General features: G+C 43.6%; 2 protein-coding genes across 8 annotated transcripts in view; both read right to left on the minus strand.

Moving 5' to 3' along the window:
- LOC119655776 (serine/threonine-protein kinase MARK2) overlaps positions 1–7,729 on the minus strand; it is a 512,551-nt gene extending 504,822 nt beyond the window's left edge. Inside the window, exon 1 of the mRNA XM_038061858.1 lies at positions 6,041–7,729. The gene's annotated coding sequence lies outside the window, so the exon portion shown is untranslated. The remainder of the gene's footprint in view (positions 1–6,040) is intronic.
- Positions 7,730–13,513: 5,784 nt separating this feature from the next.
- LOC119656020 (calpain-A) overlaps positions 13,514–22,592 on the minus strand; it is a 118,754-nt gene continuing 109,675 nt past the window's right edge. For 4 of the 7 annotated variants that reach the window (XM_038062275.1, XM_038062273.1, XM_038062274.1 and 1 more), the window contains 2 exons: positions 14,467–14,790; positions 13,514–14,394 (listed from right to left, as the gene is read on the minus strand). In XM_038062275.1, coding sequence (XP_037918203.1) covers positions 14,309–14,394; positions 14,467–14,790 — 410 coding nt within the window. In that variant the 3' untranslated portion in view covers positions 13,514–14,308. The remainder of the gene's footprint in view (positions 14,395–14,466; positions 14,791–22,592) is intronic. The other 3 variants (XM_038062276.1, XM_038062277.1, XM_038062279.1) reach the window with 1 other exon arrangement.

Below are 22,592 nucleotides of genomic sequence, written 5' to 3' on the forward strand. Positions count from 1 at the left end.
TTTTTTCGGAAATCGTTTTCCTATAAATTTCAATGAGCGAGAGATAAACTTGAAGGGGTAAACCTTTAATCTATGACCTAATCAAATTGGAAACACAATGATCTAGTAAAGGAAATGTTAACGAGCTTGCTTGTGGCTAATCTCAACAATTGCATCTTACAATATTGCACAGCCGCTTCCGTGCGTAGAATCGACATGGTTATCAAGAGATTGACAGGAACCCTTTAGTGTGATCCGTTTCACCCCTACTGGCAACCAGTTCTTTGCACCCATTCAAAAACGACCAAAGGATAGCAAATCTCCTTCAATCCAAGAAGGACAAATATATGCATGTATGTTTTATATGTCATGTATTTTTCATGTGAATTGAGAGCAACATATTTTGATGTAGCTTCTCTCTAACCTACCTACTCGCGCCACCATTTGACACAATCTAGATCCTTGAATCTGCTGTGTATTCAATTGCTTCGACGAATGGTGCCATCTTAGAAGTTACTTCGACCTCGATTCTCATACATGTTAACATATAATAAAGATGAATCTCCTCTTTACCGCCAACGAGGTTAAAAATAATATTTAACACACATATACCAAGACCACCCACCCGTAAGTAGCTGCCTCTTATAATTCCTATTATCAAAAATACTATCCAACGCAGAGCACAATCTTACTAGAACATCAGGAGCCGTCAAACTGAAAATCATCTCCTTTTTGAAACTCAACTGTAACAGTACAAAATCTATGAAATACTTTCCCCATAAACAGATGTCATATCTCGATTGCAGAGAGTCAAACCCCAACACCAAATTGTCCTTCCTCCCCCATGGTAGCTTTCGCGTATTCGAAAAAGACCGAATTTCTAACACTAAGCTGTCTTTTGAAATCCATGACATATGTCATTTAACCACGGATTATATGTATTCAATCGTGGAATATTGACGTCCAAATTTGCAAACTGCCAGTAGCCAATTGTCCAGTCGGATACAAACTCAACAGTACTTTATGCTTGACAAGTCTAATCGCTTTGTGATTAAAGATTTTGAAGATCATTATGACATTTCAATACATATATATTGTGCAGATTTTCGAGTAAGGTTCCAATGACAGTTTCTTGGTTGGTAATAATTTTTGTGCCAAACAAAATCTTATTAAAATCGATTCAATGTCTGTCTGTCTGTCACAGGCAATTGACTCGAAAACGGCTGAACCGATTGTCACAAAATTTGGTGAGAGGGTGTGGTCTGGGTGTCTCTTTACATACAGCGAATGGCGCCAATTTGTGTTGAGTTTGAAGGAATGCTCTCCATACATGCGAAAGGGGGTGTAAATTCTTTTTTTATATAATATGGTCATGTGGGGTATCAAAGGAAATGGCTGGGTCAGTACTTTTCGAAAATAATCTTGTTTTTGATTTACATAGGGCATAGCCAAAAAGGAAGTTAACAAACAGCTTTCTGCAGATTTTTTGCGCCCAGTTTGTGTCGGATTTTTGCCTCTCAAAATCAAAATTATAATGCACCGAAATACCGTTATTTCCTTCTGCTATCAAGCTAATATCCAGGGGACGTCCCGAAAAACTTAACGAAAAAAAAAAAACCAAAGCAGCCTTGAAATTTCATCTCAACATCATGCAAGCAAAGTTTCTTGTACCGAATCATGACAGGTGATTGGATATGGTTCCTATTGGTCGATATGAGGCAAAGAAAAGAATAGGTGGCTCCAGGAGAAAAGCCAACGCCGAAAGTCAAGCAGGACTTGCACCTAAATAAAACCATGATTTCTCCAGAAGGAGGTAAAGCACTGAAAAAAACAGTGCGGTCAGAGAGGAGTTATAAATTTTGTTCCACACAAAACCTGAAAAATTAGAGTTTGGACTTTTTATTTATTCATTTCATTGGAAACGACCCCATATAATTTGTCATGTATGATTGAACTATGAGGATATGGGGCTGATTGTATTCTTAACTCATAAGGATAGAAACTACTTGGCTAGCAATCTGCAAATTTTTGAATCCATGCTCCTACCTCAGCTGCGCACTGAACTTGTGGCTGCCGAAAAAAAAACTGACGGCTTTCTCAAATGTGCGCACGCTCCTCGAAAACGATATTGAAGGCCCCTGGGATTCTCGCTTTATTCAACTTAGTCGATTTGATATGAATTCTAGCGCACTTCTCTCCCTCTTGGGAGCAACTCCGCTGTCGGACTGTTGCTGACGACCACCGCAAGTCACGCTTTCATGACGTGGGAACCGGTTTCTAATAGGAGTTTGATTGCGAGATTCCGGTCCAGGTATAGGAGCATCCAAATGACATTGACCAGGGAAACATAAGTTATCACAAATAATGATTTCGGTTGAAAAAATGAAAAAAAAAAAATGCAGATGATCGCCTTTTAATGATCCTACAAAGGACATTAATGGGCTCCTCAGTTATGTCGACGAACAGCTTAAGAGGTGGAAACTTTATCAAAAGTCTGAATTGTACAACATTAGGCAAGATTACAGCTCTTGTGGATGATATGACTAGTTACGATAACATGCACATGCCAACTACACTTTCAAATAGAAATGAAGTCACCTTTGCCATCAAATGGAGTAGAGCCGCCAGTCTTGACGGTTTCTTTCCGGAACTCTTCTATGCAGTTCCTGCGGAAACCACTCCCAGTAAGTCGAAGAAGGGGATAATCGTTAAGAATCCGAAAAGGGTAGCCGTCTAAAGCGAGGCAATTGGTAGAGTATTTGCATACTCCCTGCTGTCGTACACTATTTAAAATAATCTTGAAACGCTTCACAAACACCCCGGAAGCATGCTCGAAAGGAAACCGGCAGATTTTTGCTTTGGATTTTCTTGCATATGCCACCTTAACTTCTTTCGTTTTTTTTGTGGAACAGTATACCGAGTTTGGATCCCCGCTGCATCAATTCATCATTAGTGTAGCTGGAGTGCTATACACAAAAAGGACATTTCAGAAAAACTAATGGCTATTACGAAAGTGGCATATGACGTTGCAAAATGTCAGACCGCATCGAATTAAAATCTTCGAAGAAATTGAAGTCACAATTTGAGTCCGCCAGGGGCACACTCTTAATCAAGGACTTTAGATAAATAGATTTGGAATTGAAAAAAGCAAGCAGAGTTGGACTGAAAATAAACAGCAGCAAAACCAGTGTCGTTTGTCTGACAGACCACATAGCACCGGATAGCGAAAGAAGAGTGCAAAATTTCTAGCAAATTTTTGGGGGGAGTTGACACCACACGAATCTATTCCCACAGTCAGGCAGAATTATTAACACTAAATAGCAACAAATATCAAACGAGTTGGTGTGGAGTTGCCACCAGTTACTGCTGACATTAGGCCGACTCCTTCATCTTTGTCTGGTTCACAAGCGGGGTCGGCTCGTTGTGATCGGTTCTATCAAATGCCATCGTGGGGCTTTCACAAATCCTCATCCAGCGTATCAAGCCACCGTTGTTTCGCCCGAGTTTTTGGTTGCTTACAATCGACTTCGAGGTTCAGACCAATCTTGACAAATGAGTTCTCGTTAGGACGAATAACGGTGCAACTCCGCATCGATCGTGGATATCCTCATTCGCAAACGTGTCACACCACTAGTCAAACGCAGCATCTTCGTATCCATTACCGTAAGATGCTCTTCATTGTCTTTTATAGTCGGCCAACACTCAGAACCATAGAGAGTGACAGGACGGACGATATTGCGGTGAATTTTAGACTTGAGACGTTCGTTGATACGCCGATCACAAAGAACACCAGTTGTGGAACGCTACTTCATCCAGGTTGCGCTAATGTGTGGAGCAATTTTATAACGGAGATCTCCGTTGGCTGATAACATTGACCCAAGATATTTAAATCGCTCAGTTCTGGGCAGGTCATTGCCGCTGATCTTTTATCATTAGCAATGAGGAAGCAGACCAACTGGGTCTTGATTGGCGATGATACAGCATCCGGCTAACTATTGTCAAGTCTCCTGAAGGATGAAATTGCAAGAATTTACGTAGTCGATTGGTGAAATTTGAACTCAAGCTGGGAGATGAAATCTTCGTGAAAGGATCCAAGGCCATAGAGCGTCCCTTCAGAAGTGGGACATGAAGGTCCTAGGGTTTAACGTGAGTTCCTGCCATGTAGGCATAATCCAACGGTCCTCTTCGAACATGGATTGATTCGGAGACCACAATTGAAGCTTCGCCATGACTGGCACAGCGGTACTGGTTTATGACGACAGGCTCAGTGTTCATACCAGCGGATGTGAGGTCTATCTAACACCTCTGCGCAATTAAGGGATACGGCGCCCGAGTTGTACAGCGCAACTCCACGCTTGAACTCGCAAGGAGCTCTACTCGCGATATAGGCATAACCACAATCATAATGAAACTTCCACAAAGGGGCCAACCTAAAAACCGGGTTGAGAGCATATTCCAGGAATTCTCCTGGCCATCCCGGTTCCAATGGTTCGACAGTCACCTAGGTTGAGAAAACAAGGATATAAGAGGTGAGGTGTTAGCGACCTTGTATGGGTGTAACTCGAACAATTGGATCAAACTATATTCTGCTATGATCTCTCTGATTACTTTTATGAGGATATACGAAATTGTCATCAGTAGAATCACCCGAACCATATGTGCAATCACCTCTGCATGATAGAACCTCTGGACTTCACACTAACTCTTCTTCCATTCCGCAAACAAGCACATTTATGAAACAAAATCACAAAATGATAAACATAAATATCCTTTTATTGGACATGAATTTAATATACAACGTAGTCTACTGACAATACTTGGCCTCAACAATGCTATCCTTTCTTCCGATTCACTTTCATTTCAAATATTAAACTCAGGATCCAAATCATGAAAATGTCCACCCAATTAACTGCGTTCAAAACCACTTTCTAGAAAAATCCAATGACGGAAGGGCACAATAGTCGTTATCATCGTCCCGATCTCTAATTCGTCTCATTGTCCTTAAATTGAGGTTTTGTGGAATCCATTAGTAAATCGCTTCCGCGAAGGACCAGCATTTTTTTTTCTATAATGGCAAAGAACAGATTACTCCAAAAACCACTTGAAGCTCACAACACCGCATAGAAGCCTTCTGTGACCTTTTTTGATACCTTTTTTCCAGCTTTTTTTGTGTCTCAAGCACAACACAAAATCCTCTGGAAATTCCATTCATTTCTTATGGGCGATGTGAATGGACACCGTTCTGCGTCTCCAGGCGTTCAATTCAGGGTTTCAACGTCATTTTCCTCCTAATTGGGGAGTTTTTAATGTAGAAATGAAAGTTCTCGATATTATTCGTCAAATTAGATCGAAAAAACGGAGCTCCATGACCTTGCTGACCTTTCCGTCGTGCTGCCGTCAAGCACGCCCCAATAACATACTCTTGAAGTTCGCATCTCCACGTAATATATGCAGATTCGCTACGAAAAGGAGCTTGGAATACTGAAGACCGTGACAGAAGCGATTATGGCCTAAAAATGTTTTCACCTTTCCGCGTAAGACACATGATGCCAACTTCATTCCCGCTCAAGTCGGTGCTGCCTCGCACCCCCAGGCCCCAGCCAACATTTCGGGCTTCGATTCAAAGGATCTGGGAGGGAGGCCGTAGAACATATTCAGTTTCAATTCAAAAAGGATCTTTCAAACCCCTAAATGCTCCTATGATATGCGAACGGCAGAAGGCAGTCGCGTCACACCGAAATCCACCCCAAGGCCAATTGGATTTCGAAACTGAGTCGCAACCACTGAGAATGTTTCGCAGAAAGTGCGAGGAACCGGGACTCCTCTAATTTTAAATGTACCTGGGAAACTGTGAGGAGGAAGGAGGGTGTCCTGTGAAATGGCGAAAATTGTTATGAGTTGCACATCTGACGAGCGACGCCAGCGGAAGGAACTTGTCAATGGGAATAATCGATTTGGGGCAAAATTCGTTGCAGATGGAAAAGGCGGGCGCACCCACCTCTTCTTCTTCTCGCGACCGAGTCCTGTGTTTTGACCTGGGCTCTCGCTCGTGTTATCTTACCTGTGAAATCCCGACGAGTTAACTGTTCATTGCCACACTATCAGACCCGGGGCCGGAATAACAACAAATCCCGCACTCCATAAAGTTCATACCAATGGCACACGCACGCGATTCTGCGATTGTGATATTCTGGAAAAGCGTTCGGCACCGTCACAGCCCGCAGAGCGGAAAAACAGGAAACTCCAAAATTTCACGAAAATCTTGGGTCGTCAGACGTTTTCGCTGCCGACGTTGTTCACGTCAAACCGTGTCGTGTCGTCAAACTTCTCAACACCAACACCACTGCACCGCGCGCGCGAACACGACGATTTCCCAGCACCCACACACACTCCCGGTGCAGCTATTCGCCTTTTTCTAAATTTATCAGAGAACGAAGGAACACCACTACCAGCCCAGGCTCCGCTCGCCGTGAGCACGGCAAAATGTGAAAATCTTCAGAGGCGAGTTTCCCGCAGGACTTTTCCAATGGAACGCACTTCCCGATCCGATCCGCACCAGCGACCGTTCCTTGGCGTTCGGGTCGCAACCTCTGCCGTGCGCTTGGGACAGACGGGAGGCCACCTCGCAGCCGAGCCAGGTCGTCGAGAGCTCGCAGGCGATTGGGTTTTCACACGCGACTTGCCCAGTTCGGGACGACGAGACTTCTCCGCACTGCACGATTTCACTCGCCTGCCACGGGCCCGTGCACGACTCCACAACCGAACCAGCCACGGGAAGCGATTTTCCTGCTGTTTTCCACCGTTTTTTCGAGTTTTCTTCGCGGCGACAAGAATTCGGGCTGCTGGCACTGGCCTTAGCTCATTCGCTCTCTCGCTTCAAAAAATGTTTGGGCTAGCGCCTTTCCGTCCCATTGTCAGACGCACACATCCGCAGCGAAAGGGTCACGGAACTCACACCACCTCCGCGCTGCACACTACGCCAGCCTCGCGCTCGGCACAGTCCATTCGGATTGCAAGTGCAGCGGCCGATTGCATGCGTTGCACTTTTCCTGGAGCTCGGTCGGCTGCGCTTTTGCGTCGTTCCGCTCGCCGGGCTTTCACGCGAGTCAGGTTTTCGGTAAAAGCGCAACACGAAGCAGTTATCGGTCGCCGTGCAGAAACGACCTCACGCACACATCCAACAGGCACGGTGACGACACACGAGCGTACGGCATGTAAGGCGAATCCAAAAACGACACTGCACACCACTACACTCACGCCGAACCCGCGACCGACCGACGGACAACACACGGCCAGAACACGAAAGGAAAGCGCAAAACGAAACGAGACGACAGACCAGGCACGGCCAAACAACGGGAAACCCGAAAAAATCCACGAACGGACAACCAACACAAAGAGGAGGCCACAATTACCAGCAGCAGCAGTCAGCGCTTTTCCCCTTATTCGCTTCTTCGTCTTCGCCTTCGCCTTTGCTTTCGGCGCTGATGTCGTTCCTCAGCCTTGCGTTCCTTCCACCGAGCGCACTTTCAAGAATTTGGAATTTTCACAAACGATTCCAACGGAACTTGGTCCACAATTCTGATTAGATCGTTGCGCGATCCGTTCCGCTGCCGATTCAACACACGCGAAGCCTTCCCAGGCGAAATCGGCCACAAGAACCGGCTGAAGAAAGAACTTTTCACTGTCCACGGACTGAATGAACGCCTCTCCGATCGGGGCACACCACGAAATCACTTTGACTTGAGCTCAGTTCCGACACCACCATTTCAGTCGACGACGATGCCTGACCGAAATTTTCGGGTCGAATGGTGGAAAGCTATGTATTCGTATCTGGCGGACAGATGGCACTGTTTGCGATCGAATATTAGGCGGAAAACGTTGAATGTAGGTGATGCCATCTAGCGGAATATTTTTGGATAAAGTAACGGCCGCTATTTAAAACATTTTGCAAATTGATGTTGGCTGAAATTTGCAATCTGAGATTGGGATCGCTTTGGAGAACTATGTGCCACGTGATTCATAACAAGACGGGCCCGGCGTCGGCGGTTTAGAAGGCGCCGTGGTTATCGGAGGTTTCCGGTCCGGCGTTGTGGATGGTTCTTGCCACGCAGAAAGCGCGTGGCCCGAGAATGAACATGATAATGACTACTGGCTACAGGCTCGTGACCTGGAACGACGTAGGCGATATTTTCGAAGGAGGTGGTGTGTTTTCTCGATACCATGAACATCCACGTGGAAGGTTCAGTCGTTGAATCTCCAGACCACCCGGTGGAGGCCTGTGTAAGGCTGCTCTAGTGTCTTCTTGACAGCATCGATACGGCGGAAGACGTTCTCGCAGATGGCAAAGTCCTTGAAAACGAATGAATGATGTAATGTATGTTTAGCCGGAGGTACTGGACAGATGGCGTTGTAGAGCCGGCGGAGTTCCAAGGGAAAGTTGTGGCGCAGTGGGGTTAACAACATTCGAAATTGGCAGTGACGCGTCCGCTCGGGTGGAGGAGCTGGTGTGCCGTATCGAAAGCTTTGGCGATGAAGAGAAAGCGGCAGGTACAGCTTGATGTATTGAACTCCGTATAGTAGGCCTCGAAGCAGTTGAGATTGGTCCGGTACAATTTTAGGCTAGGACTGGCCCGGAGGTGAGGAAGCTAAATGGCATAGGCTTCGCTGATATTCTTCGCAGATATCGCAGAGACGGTCTCAACTCGTAAGAGAGCGACGGTGGCCACGTTGTCCGCTCCTGGCATCTATTGCAGGCGCACGCCGAACTGGCTGATAAAATCTAGTTGCCTACTCTGCCTGGACGAAGCCTTGCCAGAGCGTGGTGCTGAGGCGAAGATGAGAGGACGGTGACCGGGTCGCTATTGATCGAGTACCGCACTGAAAACTATGTTCGAGGCATCGGTCTAGAGGGCTAACGTTTGAGAAGACTTGAGAAAGGCCCCAGCAGGCTATGCTTCTTTTGCAACTTTCGAAAGCGACATCGACGTCCGGCGTCCAGTTTACTATGGACCGTTTGGTTTTGCACTCTTTTAGCAGCTCAGAGGGAGACGCCTGGGCGGCGTGTGGGATGCAACCCCAGTAATAATTGATCCTGCCAAAAAAGCGTTTGAGCTGCGTTGAGTCAGTTGGTTTCGGGAACTCGATGATAGCACGCGTCTTTGGTGGTGGTGGTCCTTCGCTGTCGTTTGAAAATCCGTCGAAGAGGATCTGTGGGAGAGCAACTTGGTACCATTTGATCCAGAACTTGGCTTGGCACGGCGTTTCAAAGAGCTGGCCCAGGTGGCGTTCATGCTGCTCGTGGCTGTCGGAAAAGACCAAGATGTCGTTCTGGTAGGCCCGAACGAAAAGGAGCTTTCTGATGAGGTGGTTCATGGCGCGCTGCATAGTCAACACGGTGTTCTTCAGACCTAGCGGAATGCCAAGAAACTCAAGAAGGGCGTAGTTACCGCGGTCTTCCAGATGTCGTCCGGGGTCACCAGGATCTGATGAAAGGCTTTCTCTAGGTCGATTACCGTGAAAACCGAATCATTGATGTCATGGAGGAGGCCCTCAATGATGGGCAGCGGGTAACGATCCGGTCGGGTATGCACGCTGAGTTGGCGATAGTCACTTATGACCTGCCTCTTGCCGGGGCTCTTGGGTTCTAGATGAAGAGGGCTGGCCCATGAGTTTAAGGATGATCGGATGACGTCGTGCTCAAGAACGAGGTTGAACTCCTTCTTTACGAAGGTCGAACTGCTTCTTTGCGGCCTTAAGGCGTTCTCCAGCGAGGCGGCGCGGTCATGAAAAGGATCGTTCCTCAAACGATATGGGACGGTAGCCTTGATGAACTTGGAGAGAATATCGGAATGTGCGTCGCCGAGAGGCCGTCGAGAAGCAACGGTGTTGGTAAGACGCTGATGATATGCACGTCCGGATGATGCAGGCCGTGGAGAGACTTTTATGCCCGTCCAGGAAACGTCTGTGGCGCAAGTCTATGAGCAGCCCATTGTGACGGAGAGCATCTGCTCCCAAAATGGTTGTTTGCACGTTGGCAAAGTTGATGTTTGCACGTGATGCTATGTACGTAACCTAGACACCCGGGCTGATCTGATGCATCTTATCGGCAACGGCTGCAAGTTCGTCCAGGGTTTTATATCTGAGGAGGAGCAGCATTCTGTGAGCTCTCTGTGCGATGGAAGCCTCCCCCCCGCATTTGACTCTAATAATGTCGCCTCCTATGCGCGTGCCCACGAGGGAGCGTATGAACGCCGAGTACGTTTCGATGTGACTGCAGAAACCAAGCGCCAGAAGGGAGGCCGCTTGCACTCACTAATGCTGCTAACCTAGTAATGGCTGGAAGTCTGGTTTTTCCTCGTGTGCCCTTTTGGGAGGACAGAATACTGCACAGACCGTCGGATATCTCTCCTTGGAATCGATGAACAAATGCGTAGAGGTCGAATAAGCACTGCCTCACCGATTATGGAGCCTCGATACACACGACGCCGTAACTCGTATGTGCCAGTAGGCGATGAGAAATTTCGGAAAAGCGACGATATGGAACTGTCGTATGGCTTGCCTGAAAATCCAGCGATAGCGCGGCTTTGAGCGTGTGGCGAAAGAAACACGCGAGGCACTTCGAAACCGCCGAGCCCCAGACAAAGCGCTGCGCTGGTGCCAATGCTTGGCGCTCTCGACGCGCCGTGCGGATGTCGAAAGCAGTCGAGGCGCCACACATTGAATAATGCAATGAATTTCAGTCTGAGCTTCTGGTACGTTCACTGGTAACCAATTTTCTTGGTCTTGTGCGACCTTGTACGCAGAATCCTGCTGAAAACACCAATCATTATCCTTGAACAAGCTTTCATTCAGAAGCTCAACTATGGTCCTTAACATCTGCTCATACACGGCTGAGTTCCTTTTGGCACCGGTTTCACAAATATGAATATTTGTCACGCCGTGATAGAGAACTCCCTACCACACCATCCCTGAAGGAGGGTGATCCCTCCTTTAAACGCGTCATGCTCGATCCTTAGCCTTTTAACATAACCTTCTATACATCCGATCATTTTGGCGATCAAATTTTTCTTCGATAGAAACGATTTTTTTCATCCGTAAAAAGGATTTTGTTAAGCATTTTATCAGTCTTTTTGCGCTGTCGAAAGCCTTGGCATAATCGACATAGCAACTAAAGAGGTTTCTTTGGCCTCTAGTTGCTTGTCCTACAACTACCCAGTTGATAATGACTTGCTCTTTGCAACCCCTCGACCCAACTCGGCAGCCCTTCTGCTTCTCGGACAGAATGTTGTTAGTCTAATCTCTAGGTTATAATGAACTTATAATGAACGTAATGAATTTGTAGAGGGTTGGTCAGTAATCGGTTTTGTGCGGGGTCCTGCACCGTGTCCTTCTTAGAGGTAAGGTAGATGATCCCCGCAGTGAGGAAGGGTGAAAATTCCTCCGGCCGACTCATAACCTGATTTATACTGCGTGAAAACCAACTGTGTACGCTGGTAAATTTCTTTATACCAGAAATTCTGCACCCGATCCAGACCTGGGCCCTTACAGTTCTTCGAGCTGTTTATGGCTCGTCTAACTTCCTTTTCGGTAAAATCTGCAAAATTCATGCCAGGCATATTGGCATGGCGGGTGCCTTCGGTGGTGAGCCACTCAGCATGGCGAGCATGCTGGGCGGGTAACCTCCAAAGTCCACCCCAATACTCTTTCGCTTCCGTTACCGAAAACTGCACTGTCTGGACGCTCTGTTCGGATTCGTTGAGAGATCTGAAAAAACTCCGCTGGTTCCTCGCGTATGTTGCATTCTGGACACGTCTGGAGTGACTTTCGCCATACCGCCGTAACCGACTGCATACGACAGAAATTTCTGCTTTAGTGTGTCCGGAATTTCAACTACGGGTATCTCACTGGGGATGGCATAGCTGCTGTAAACCCTCTGCACTTTATTTCTCACCCGTCTGCTGACATTGCCAGTGCTGATCTGAATCAGTCTAGCAATGTCCTGCCTAAGTGACTACCGTCGACGTTCCAGACGAATTTTCCAAGGTGGATCTCTTTTGTCACTCAAACCAATAACACGAAAGCCAATCTTCTGACCGTGCAATCTGATAACCGTAACTGCACCATAATACACAAGTGATTGTAGTTGCAGCAGGGTCATATCAGCACACAGCCGAGATACAATCTCATCAATGATTTGAGATAGAATTCTCGCAGTTGCCGGAGATGCATAGAACCTGCAGCGAGAGGCCGACACAGTCGACTTTGGGGAATCATATAATTGGCCTTATAGAACGCCCAAATTCTTGGAGTTGCGTTTCCATCCACGAAACTAAACTAACTAGTGCGAATCTGATCTCAACATAATATAATGAGATGAATAAACTAATAACAAGTCGAAAAACCGAAAGTTAGACGCTTGAGGTATGAAAGGTTTTGTGTATTTCTTTTATAAAGAGATTTGAGTATGCATTTGTCCCATTAGTATGTAGCACGTAATATATGCATGTTATGTGAGAATATCCACTTTCAAGTGATTCAAAGTCTTGAATTTGCACAGAAGCGACAGCTTTGATTTATTATAACTTTGTTAGTAAGAGTGCGATTTTCACCAAATTTGGTAGGATCACCATATAATGGCAGACTCCTGATTTTTTCAGATCTTTCAGTTGGGTAGTTTCTGAGAATGGGTCTGTTAAAGAAATGATCACTTTCAACCCCCCGCAGTCCCCACCTTTCCAACAAATGTCAAAACTAAGACCGGCTTCGAAAAGTAGTAACCGAGACCTTTCATTTGATACCCCACATGACTACATTTGGTGAAAAAAAAATTTCCACCAAATTTGGTGTCAGTCGCTATAACCGTCTCCGAGAAAAATGCGTGTGACGGACAGACAGACAGTAAACCGATTTTAATAAGGTTTTGTTTTACACAAAACCTTCAAAAATGAAAGACTAGGTAACCATACAAATTCGTTGTAAAAGAATAGATTAACTTCGCAAAAAATGTTAGCTCCGAAAAGTCGATTCCTTGTGGAACCATCGGGAAAATAGAGAAAGTGATAATGTAGTAAGTACGGTTGATGTTTCCGTGAGAATTTTGGACAGGGTCATCAATTAATGGATAAGAGCAAAGCAAACCTGCTGTTTGCATCTAGGCCTCCATTTGTTACTGTATTTTGTACATTGTGAATATCGGTTGGCAGAAACAAGAAGCGAGCATAAGTAAAGTTAGGTACTCGCTAAGAGGACTATATACAGGTGGAGAAAATCGAGTTTCTAGGCGGCACGGATGTTATTGCATATACGCGGGTTAGGTGGGAAGTAGCCAACTGGAGCGTGTGTTGGTGATGTCTAGATGGTTTTCTTGCCGCATGCACCACGTACATGATACCAACAACATAAAAAAGATGCGCCAAATCTTTTACGTGAAAATGATTGAAGAAAGTCAAAGATGTGCAATGCTTTTCTTTCACCATATAAATTCAAGCAATTCCTCGGGAAGAAGATTTTGTGTAGGAAATAAAATTAAAGGCAGTTAACATACTTGTGTATTTATTTTTGGAATATCATTCAAACAAAAGATGTAATACATTTGTTCAACTTGTTCTCCTTCAATCCTAGCGTCGACTGTCCTATTGAAATTCCCAAGTAAAATTCTGTTAAAACTGCATTAGTCATTTAAAAGTATTCATAATTTCGATTCACATTTAAACATTTTGTCTTGTAGGGTACGTATTTAAGTGGTATAGTTTTTACCGAAGTACATTAAAAAAGGATTAATATAAGGTTAAAGTTTCTTTTATAGTTTATTTGGAAGATTTCAATATTCTTTTTTCAATTAACAATTCGAGACGTTTTTCCGTGATTAGTACAATAAGTGTAAAAACTATGCATATGTTAAGTGTATCATAGAAATAAATAAAAAAATAAACATTTAGATTGGAAAAATACACTGAAATAATTAGCATCGAAAATATATTGAGTTTATTTATTTCCTTGAAGGAACAGTTTTGCTCAATTAAATTGAACGAAATTGAAAAGAAAAGTTATTTGTTCAATGATGTTTTTGGCGTCGTGGATAATTTTCATTTTCTTTTAACTTGTCTTAGAGGGCACAAGTTTTTCTGCCTATTTTCCTTCTAACAACGGCGATATAAAACATCTAGATTTATTAAATATTCTTGAAAAATATTTCTCTTGTTTGCTAATGGAAAATATAAAAGCTCTACTCTATGTAGAATATGTTCGCTGCAATCTTTCCGTTGTAAAGATCTCATGTATCTCATTTATATTAAAAAAGGCCACCACGATTAGGAGTTTGCACCTAAGCCTAATTATAAACGGTTTTCTCAACCCATTCGTCCATACTAAATGTAGCCATATTTGTGCCGTCTGTGTCACGTTCTTTGAAAATGCCTGAAAGGAATCAAGGGAGCGGTTTCAAATAAATCGGTTGCGAAGAATAACAACAATTGCCAGGTTACTTACTTATCATTGTCTTAATTTTAACAGCACACATAATGAAATCATCGAAACTAATAGTTCCATCGCGTGATCCGTATCGATGGCATAGTGCATTCAGTACGCGATTGTTTAATCGGTAACCTGCAGTATTCAATGCATCTCGCAATTCAAATGCACTCAAACGGCCGCTGTTTGAACGATCGTAGGACTTGAAAACGGCCTTCCAATGTGCGATGTCATTGAGTAAAACGCGAAATTCCTCGAATCCTAATTTGCCAGATTGATCGACATCCATCATGGCAACCATGGAACGGCATACGTCCTTAGAAAAGCCATCGTAGTTCATGACTGTAAATGGAAAAAAAGACAATTCGTTACTTTCTAGTTTTTTTATATTGATTTTGATGACTAAGCCTTGTCTGGTTCTATTTACTCGCACCTAAAGGACTACAATTCTTCAAAAATTGAAACAACTTGTTGTTGGGGGCAGAAAAAGGAAGTTCACCTAGCTTTATAGAGATATCTAAACTCTTGATTATGTTTGAATTTTCTGAACTATTTTCCGATAAAGAACAAATGATGATACGTTGAGTGGCGTCCCCAAAGTGCCTCCCTAGCTGGCATTACATCTGCGCGCTAGATAGTAGCCTTGAGAAAGTTTTTCAGTGAAGAGCGAACCTTCAATGACCGCTACACATCGGGAGTCGATGAGGTGATGTGAACCTAGCCTGCCAAGATGGTAGTTGTGGCACATATCAGGAGCTAGCCCCTTTCAGGGCGCTGGTCGGGTAGTATGCATTGAACCGATATCAGTAGACTGCGTTGTTCCGAGCGAGCGTTAATCGGTTCGTAAGTTCCGAGATCAACTAAGCGTAATTCGGACCTCGGAAAATTGAGTTAAAAGCTGTGTCCCCAAGGGTATCTGATGCTGACTATTGCTACCAGCCCACTTGGATACGATATGCTGGCACAATTTATATATAAAAAATATATATAATAAATAATATATAAACAAGTCGGGAAACCGGAAGCTTGACGCTTCAGGTATAAAAGGTTTTGTGTTTCCCTATGTGAGGAGCATAACGTAGTTCTCCATTGGTTGCTAGTATTAACCCAAATATTTAAATCGCTCAGTTCTGGGCAGATTACTCCCTGCTCCCATAATAACAGTCACGGTGTTAGGAGTTTGTGGCATCAAAACGGCGCACCAAAGCGCTAATTGGGCTCCTCGGAGGGGCCACTGATACCTACCTACCTACCCTATTGCCATTGCCAGAACTCAGCGATTTAAATATCTCGAGACAATGCTATCAGCCAATGGAGAACTGCACAATGAAACTGTTTCACGCATTAATTCGACCTGGAAGAATTGGCATTCAACAACTGGTGTTCTTTGTGATCGACATATCAGCGAAGGCCTCAAATTCAAAATTTACCGCAATGTCATCTGTCTGCCGCTGTCTATAGTTCTGAGTGTTAGCCGACTATAAAAGACAATGAACGGCGTCTTGCGGTAATGGGGACGAAGATGTTGCATTGGACTGGTGGCATGATACGTTTTGATTACATCCGAAATGAGGATATCCGCAATCGATATGGGGTTGCACCGATCGTGGAGCAAATCTGAGGATGGTATGGTCACGTAATTTGCGTTAACGAGAATTCACTTACTAAGATTGATCTGAACATCGCAGTCATCAAGCGACCAAAAGGCTGAAGAAAAACAAGAAGATGTGAGGAGCGACGAGCGCATGACAGCTCCGTGTCACATAGTTAAAAATTCCATTGCCGTCTAGTTTTTAGAAAGCGATTTAAAGAAATCATTTGATGGAAAGCCACGTATTGATAATAGTCAACCTCATACGCTTCACACTGAGTTGAATATTATTAGCAAATGCGAATAATTTAATCTACAACAGATACAAACAAGTCGGAATACCGGAAGCTCGCGCTTCAGGTATAAAGGTTTCGTGTTTATCTTATGTAAGAAACTTCAACGCACATTTTTCTATCCGTACATAGCTACAAATCCAACATATTTCTTCATATTTTTCCAAACCACAAGACGTACATACATATTACAGCCATAGATATTATAATAATAATCGTTGGCGCAACAATCCATGTTGGATCAGGGCCTTGAAGTGTGTTAGATCACTTCATTCAAGACCGTATTAGATATTATGCTCACCCTAAACAAACAAACTGCCTATTTCCGAATACTGTACATATATATGCATGTATATACATAAATTGATCGTACCCATATTTCCGATTTACTTCGTGCACAGAAGCATTCATATGTGCACATATAGTATCTCCATCTGAATTAGATACTACCCGCAAAGTTCATTAGCACGCATATACTATATACCTACATACACACATCTCTGGAGTAATTGATATTCATATACAAATGACTAAAAAACTAAAACAAAATAATTCTTTGCGACCCCATTCATAAGAACTCATTTCGATGTGGTATTGATGAATTGATATGTGATGATGACGTCATACAGGTTGCAGGGTGCACGAAATTCACAAAAATGGCAAAGTTTCACAACCTATAACTTTATTAATAATAGTTTGATTTTCTTCAAACTTGACCAACTTGTGCATTATGTTCTTCTTATGTTACACCTATGCCAAATTTTATGCTTTTGGGATGAACATAAGGGGGGTTGCCGGGTAAATTTCTAAAATGTAGAAATATACTATTATTAACTTTATTTGTTCAGATATCGGAACCGGATGTATTTTGAGGCCTAGATTTCGTAGAGATGCACCACTGCGATTTTTTTCAGATTTTTCGGTTGGATAGGTTCTGAGAACGAGACCTGTTATACTTTTTGGGGGTCATATTTTGAGCCCTCACTCCCCTATGTGTCACCCAATATCAAATATGGAACCAGTTTCGAAAAGTAATTTTTTTTTTATAAAATGTGGCCATGTGGGATATCAAATGAAAGGGCTCAATCATTTGATATCCCACATGGCCACATTTTATGAAAAAAAAATTTTGCTCCCTCCATTCATATGTATGGGTAACCCCCCTTGCACTCAACACAAAATGGCGCCACTTGTTGCATGTAAAGGGAACAGTAGTTCACATACTCCTACCAATTTTCGTGACAATGGGTTCAGCCGTTTCCGAATAAATCGGCTGTGACAGACAGACGGAGAGACAGACATTGAGTGCGCCGCAACTAAAGCATCTTCCATCGCTGAAACGATCTCGAGGATACTACCGAACATTGGTGGACCAAGACAAAGTCGACGTTATCTTATTTCAAGGGTAGTTAGTTCCGTGCTACTCTACGCAGCTCCATTTTGGGCAACCGTTTTGGAAAACAAATCAAACTCCGGGTATGCAGTGCTTATCGAACATCAGGACAGACAGGGACAATCCCCATAGACATCTTGGCGAATGAAGGCCAGCGTCTCTACGACAAAATGTATGCAATCGGGGAGTCTATTGTACTTCGATGGTAACTAGCACGGCAGGAATCCATCGCAAAATGGCAAAAGAGATGGAACGAGGCACAAACTGGCTGTTGGACCTACCGTATCATTCCACACATTCGAAGATGGATTGAAAGGAGCCACGGGGAATTAAGCTACCAGCTAACACAGTTTTTAAGTGGACATGGAGGCTATCGGGTTTATCTACATCGATTTGGACACGACGAGTCACCATGCTGCCCAAGATGTGGTAACGTGGCTGAGAATGCGGAGCATGTTGTATTTAAGTGCCCAAGGTTTACAGCACATCGAACTAGCCTGGAGGCGATCTAAATTCATTATTACATCAACTAGAGTTGTGAACTATTTGTTGGAGAGCAGCCATTAATTCAACTGTTTTAGAAAAGTTTTGATTTCAAATACATCAATCTAACTCTTCTCAAATATGCTCAATAAAATTCCGGTCAGGGCTTTGAGAAAGCCAGGTTATTTTTTCAATTTCGTTGCCATTTGGCCAATTCTGAACAAACTTGGACGTGTGTTTAGGAACGATATGCTGTGAGAAGACCCAGACTTTTCCCATCTTGTCATGAGCATGTAATAACATGTGCTTTCCGAAAACATTACAATACGTTGGCGATCTCATAACTACTTCAACTTGAATCAATAGACCAACACCATCAGAAGAAAAGGACGCTATAATAAATGTTGTTAGTGCCGAAGATTTCACACAAAACTGAATCAGCCCCAGATCATTATGCTTCCATCCCCACGCTTCTTTATGGGTACTTGGGATCATTGCAGGCTCCACCTGGATGGCGAACGTATCTAATTCCATCAGCACCAAACAGATTAAGCTTGCTTTCGTTGCTTCACAAAATGCGACCCCAATCAGCGACTGATCAATCTTTATGAAATTCCTCAAATTTTTTTTCTATATTCCATATTTTTCTTTGAAATCCAAAGTTTTTTTGATGGCCGTCTTCCTATCAGTCCATTTTTACTAACTACTGTCTAAAAGTATCTAATTTATACAAAAATCTATTTCGGGGACCAATTGTCTCCTTCTTTAGTGTTTTATCTTCTGAAGAAGATATTTGTATAGATTAGATACTTTTAGTATAGATTAGATGCTTTTAGCTAATAAAAAGGAAATATATCTTCCAAGGCAATCTTTTATTTTAAAAATTTAAATTCAGAGCAATAATATCCATGCCGAAGAAACTACAGAAAACTTCAACACAAAAAAAAAAAAAATTTGAAATACATCAAAAAATAAAAATTTTAAAAGCATTTGATTCTCTTCACAGAGAAGTTTCCAAAGTTTTAACCGCTACTGTATATTCTCATAAGATGCCGCATTTTATCACCATCACTGATTGCAAAGCCGTTCTCTATGAGACCACCGTATCTCAATATCGGCCGCTGATTGTCGTGTTGCAAACCTAGCCACCGATAAAACAGCGTGAAGAACGCACTGGTCCGCCCCGCATTAAATGGTGGCGATTTCGTGAGAAGAAAAAAGAAGTGATCCCACTTACGCGAATATTTACCATTACGAATGTGGAAGAACCAGAGAACCAAATTAAAGATACGATCCACAAAGCGGCCTATGTAACCCTCGGGGTCAACAAACGAGGGCAGCGGTTCATCAACGGAGATACCTGGCTTTGGAATGACGATGTTCAAATGAAGGTCCATGAAAAGAAACGCTTTTACCACAAGTTTCTCGACAATAAAATGCTGGCCAATTGGCAAATTTAAAAGAATCGACTTGTCAAAAGCCTACACTAGCGCACACAAGATATCGAACACTTCTGTTACGTCAATGACATGAACGATACTTTACTTATCGACCGACGGGCCGCGACGGATAGATGCTAAGAATATTTCGAGCAAATTTCAACAGCAGAATTTGTTCACCCTTCACTTCTACAAGCATTGGAGCAATTTCACCTGTCAGCGCTGCAAAGAAGTGAAATACCTGGGAGTCATTCTAGATAAAAACATTCTGGTAATGCGGATATACGTTGCTATCCTTAGGCGGATGTTTGCTTATGTGTGGTGAGTTAAGGTGGGACAACAAAGTTTTCAATGTAAAATAGCAGACGGGGGGGGGGGGGGGCAGAGCACTGAAAGAGTTACTGGCAGAACTAAATCCAGTTCTTACAATGTCTTCTGATTCTCAAGTCCCCATATATCTGTTTGGTAGAAGATATGAAGTTATCGTCAAACGTAGAGAGAACTGGGATTTCCAAGAGCAATGCGTGGCGGGATACACGGAGGTTTTCTACGATTGCTCAAAAACAACAGGGTTCTGAACCTCTCGACTAAAAACGGGAAGTGGGCTTTTTCTTTGGAACATTATGCAACGGTGTGATTCTAAGAGCAGCAACCTGTATGACTGACGAGGGGTTGAAGGGCAGGCGCATCGCAATCTGCAGCGATAGCCAGGCTGCACTGAGGGTGTTGAGTATTCTTTGATCAACTCGAAAATCATTCAGGAATGTAGAAGCCGTTTGAACTCCTTTCCTAGAATACGGTGGAACTAATCTGGGCGGTGTAGAGATAAATGAAATCTCCAATGCCTTAGCAAAAGAAGGTTTAATCTCCTCCATGTCGGGACCGGAACCAGCAATTGGAGTATCAATAGCATTGGCTAAGGCTGCCTTCATAAATTGGGAATAAACGTCGCATACTGACAGGTGGCAGAGCCTAAATTGCTGTCAGAACCTAATATGCATACCGCAAAGTTTATTCTCCTGAAAAGCAGAAAGACTTGCAGACGTATTTTGGGCATTCTGACTGGCCATAATTCTCCAGCTGAACATATGCTCATAGGAAGTGTACAAGATAATACGTGTCCCTCCTGTAATGGGGAAGCGGAGTACACAAAGCATTTTCTATGTGAATGCCCCGCCTATGGGCGGACCAGACATGAGATCTTTTGTGGTGATGTGCTCCAGTTGCAATGAGTAGCATAACATTCACTAATGGAAATCTTGCGATAAGTAAACGAATTGGGGATATTTCATTAGACGGCGGCCACCACAATCTAGGTGCTCAGAGACTATGCTTCTACCCCGCCACAAATACACACACACACCTGCCAGCACCGCTGAATTCAAGGGAGCAATAAAACGAATGAACTCGGCGAAAACAAAAAGACCTGACGTGAAGTGGCGTTCCACAACTGGTGTTCTTTGTGATCTACGTATCAATGATTGTGGAAAAATTGCGAGAGGGACGTCTTGAATGGTATGGTCACGTAAGTCGCGTTAACGAGAATTCACTTGCCAAAATTAGATTTGCAAAACATCCATTTTTGATGTTGAAAACGTTATCTGTTATGCGACAACGAGCTAAAAACCATGAATCTTGGACATGGGATAATGGGACAGGGATATCTTTTCCAACGAGTGTAAAGTGAACCTGATTGCCGTCGGTGATCGTCAGAGAGTTTGACATAGAAGTGTAGATTTTTTTTCAAAAGGATGTGCTATAAAATATTATTAAGCATTTATCCCTTGCTATAATTTAATGAGTCATAACATATCAAGGAGTTAGGGTCATGTTGGAAGGTTTTATAAGTGGCGAAAAATACAAAACATTAATAACAGAAGGTATTATACCAACTATGAGGAGTTATCAGCAGAATGCCAAGGTGTGTTGTTTCAAGGCGATTCGGCGTTTTGTCATTGAGGTAAATGTGTAAGATACTCTTAATGATTAACGATTTTCCAAATGAAATTAACGTTTTCCAAATTAAATTTACAGGATCAAATTATTTCATTGACATTATATAGGAACTATTCCTTAACATGTTTTTGAAAATTGTGGGGTTTTAAGTCCACATCAACGTGATGCCGGACCGGACCAAGTGGGAGCAACTTACTTCCTCTTTTTCTAGTCCTTGTTTAGGGCTCAGCACCCAAACTTTAAAAAATGTCATGCGATGACGGTTTCTTACCAGGGCAGAGGCAAATTGTCAGACGTTGCCTCACCTCTGCACTGGGAGCAGCGTGACCGAACCGGTTCGTAGATGTTCTGGTCCGTGGACCAGAAAAAGAGGGAGTAAGTTGCTCCCCATTTGGTCTGGTTCGGCATCAAGTTGATGCGGACTTAGGACCCCATGATTCTCAAAAAAATATTTTCAGCTCTGGTCTAGCTCTGGCCAAGAGAATTGGCGGATTTGCACTCAATATAATTCGTAGTCATGTTGTGTTCTGCGAATTATATAAAGGAGCACGTAACATCTGCGAGCCGCATCGGTCACGTTGCTCCCAGGGCAGAAGTGTGGCAGCGTCTGACGATTTGCCTCTGTCCTGGTAAGAAACCGTAAAGCCGTCATCGCCTCGCCTGACATTTATTCCTTAACGACTATGGTCGTCCGCTTTAGTTCGTTGCGACGAACTAACATTATAGCAGGTGGTAAACCCAATATAGGAACAGTAGTTGGTATGCGCTGTCTTAGTATATCAAGGTTGCTGACTTTAGTTAGGTTTTCTTGGATTATCCATAGCGACCCTGGTCCTTTCAGAAAGTGATCCATGATGCTGAGGTAAATGCAAGAGGTACGATCCTCTTTAAGTCCACCCAACTACTGGCCTATGCTGACGATATCGACATCAAGGGAAGAGCGACACGAGACGTACAAACTGCCTTCATCCAGATCGAGCAGGCGGTGT

The sequence above is a fragment of the Hermetia illucens genome, chromosome 4 (genome assembly GCF_905115235.1).
Source record: "Hermetia illucens chromosome 4, iHerIll2.2.curated.20191125, whole genome shotgun sequence".
NCBI lineage: Eukaryota > Metazoa > Arthropoda > Insecta > Diptera > Stratiomyidae > Hermetia > Hermetia illucens.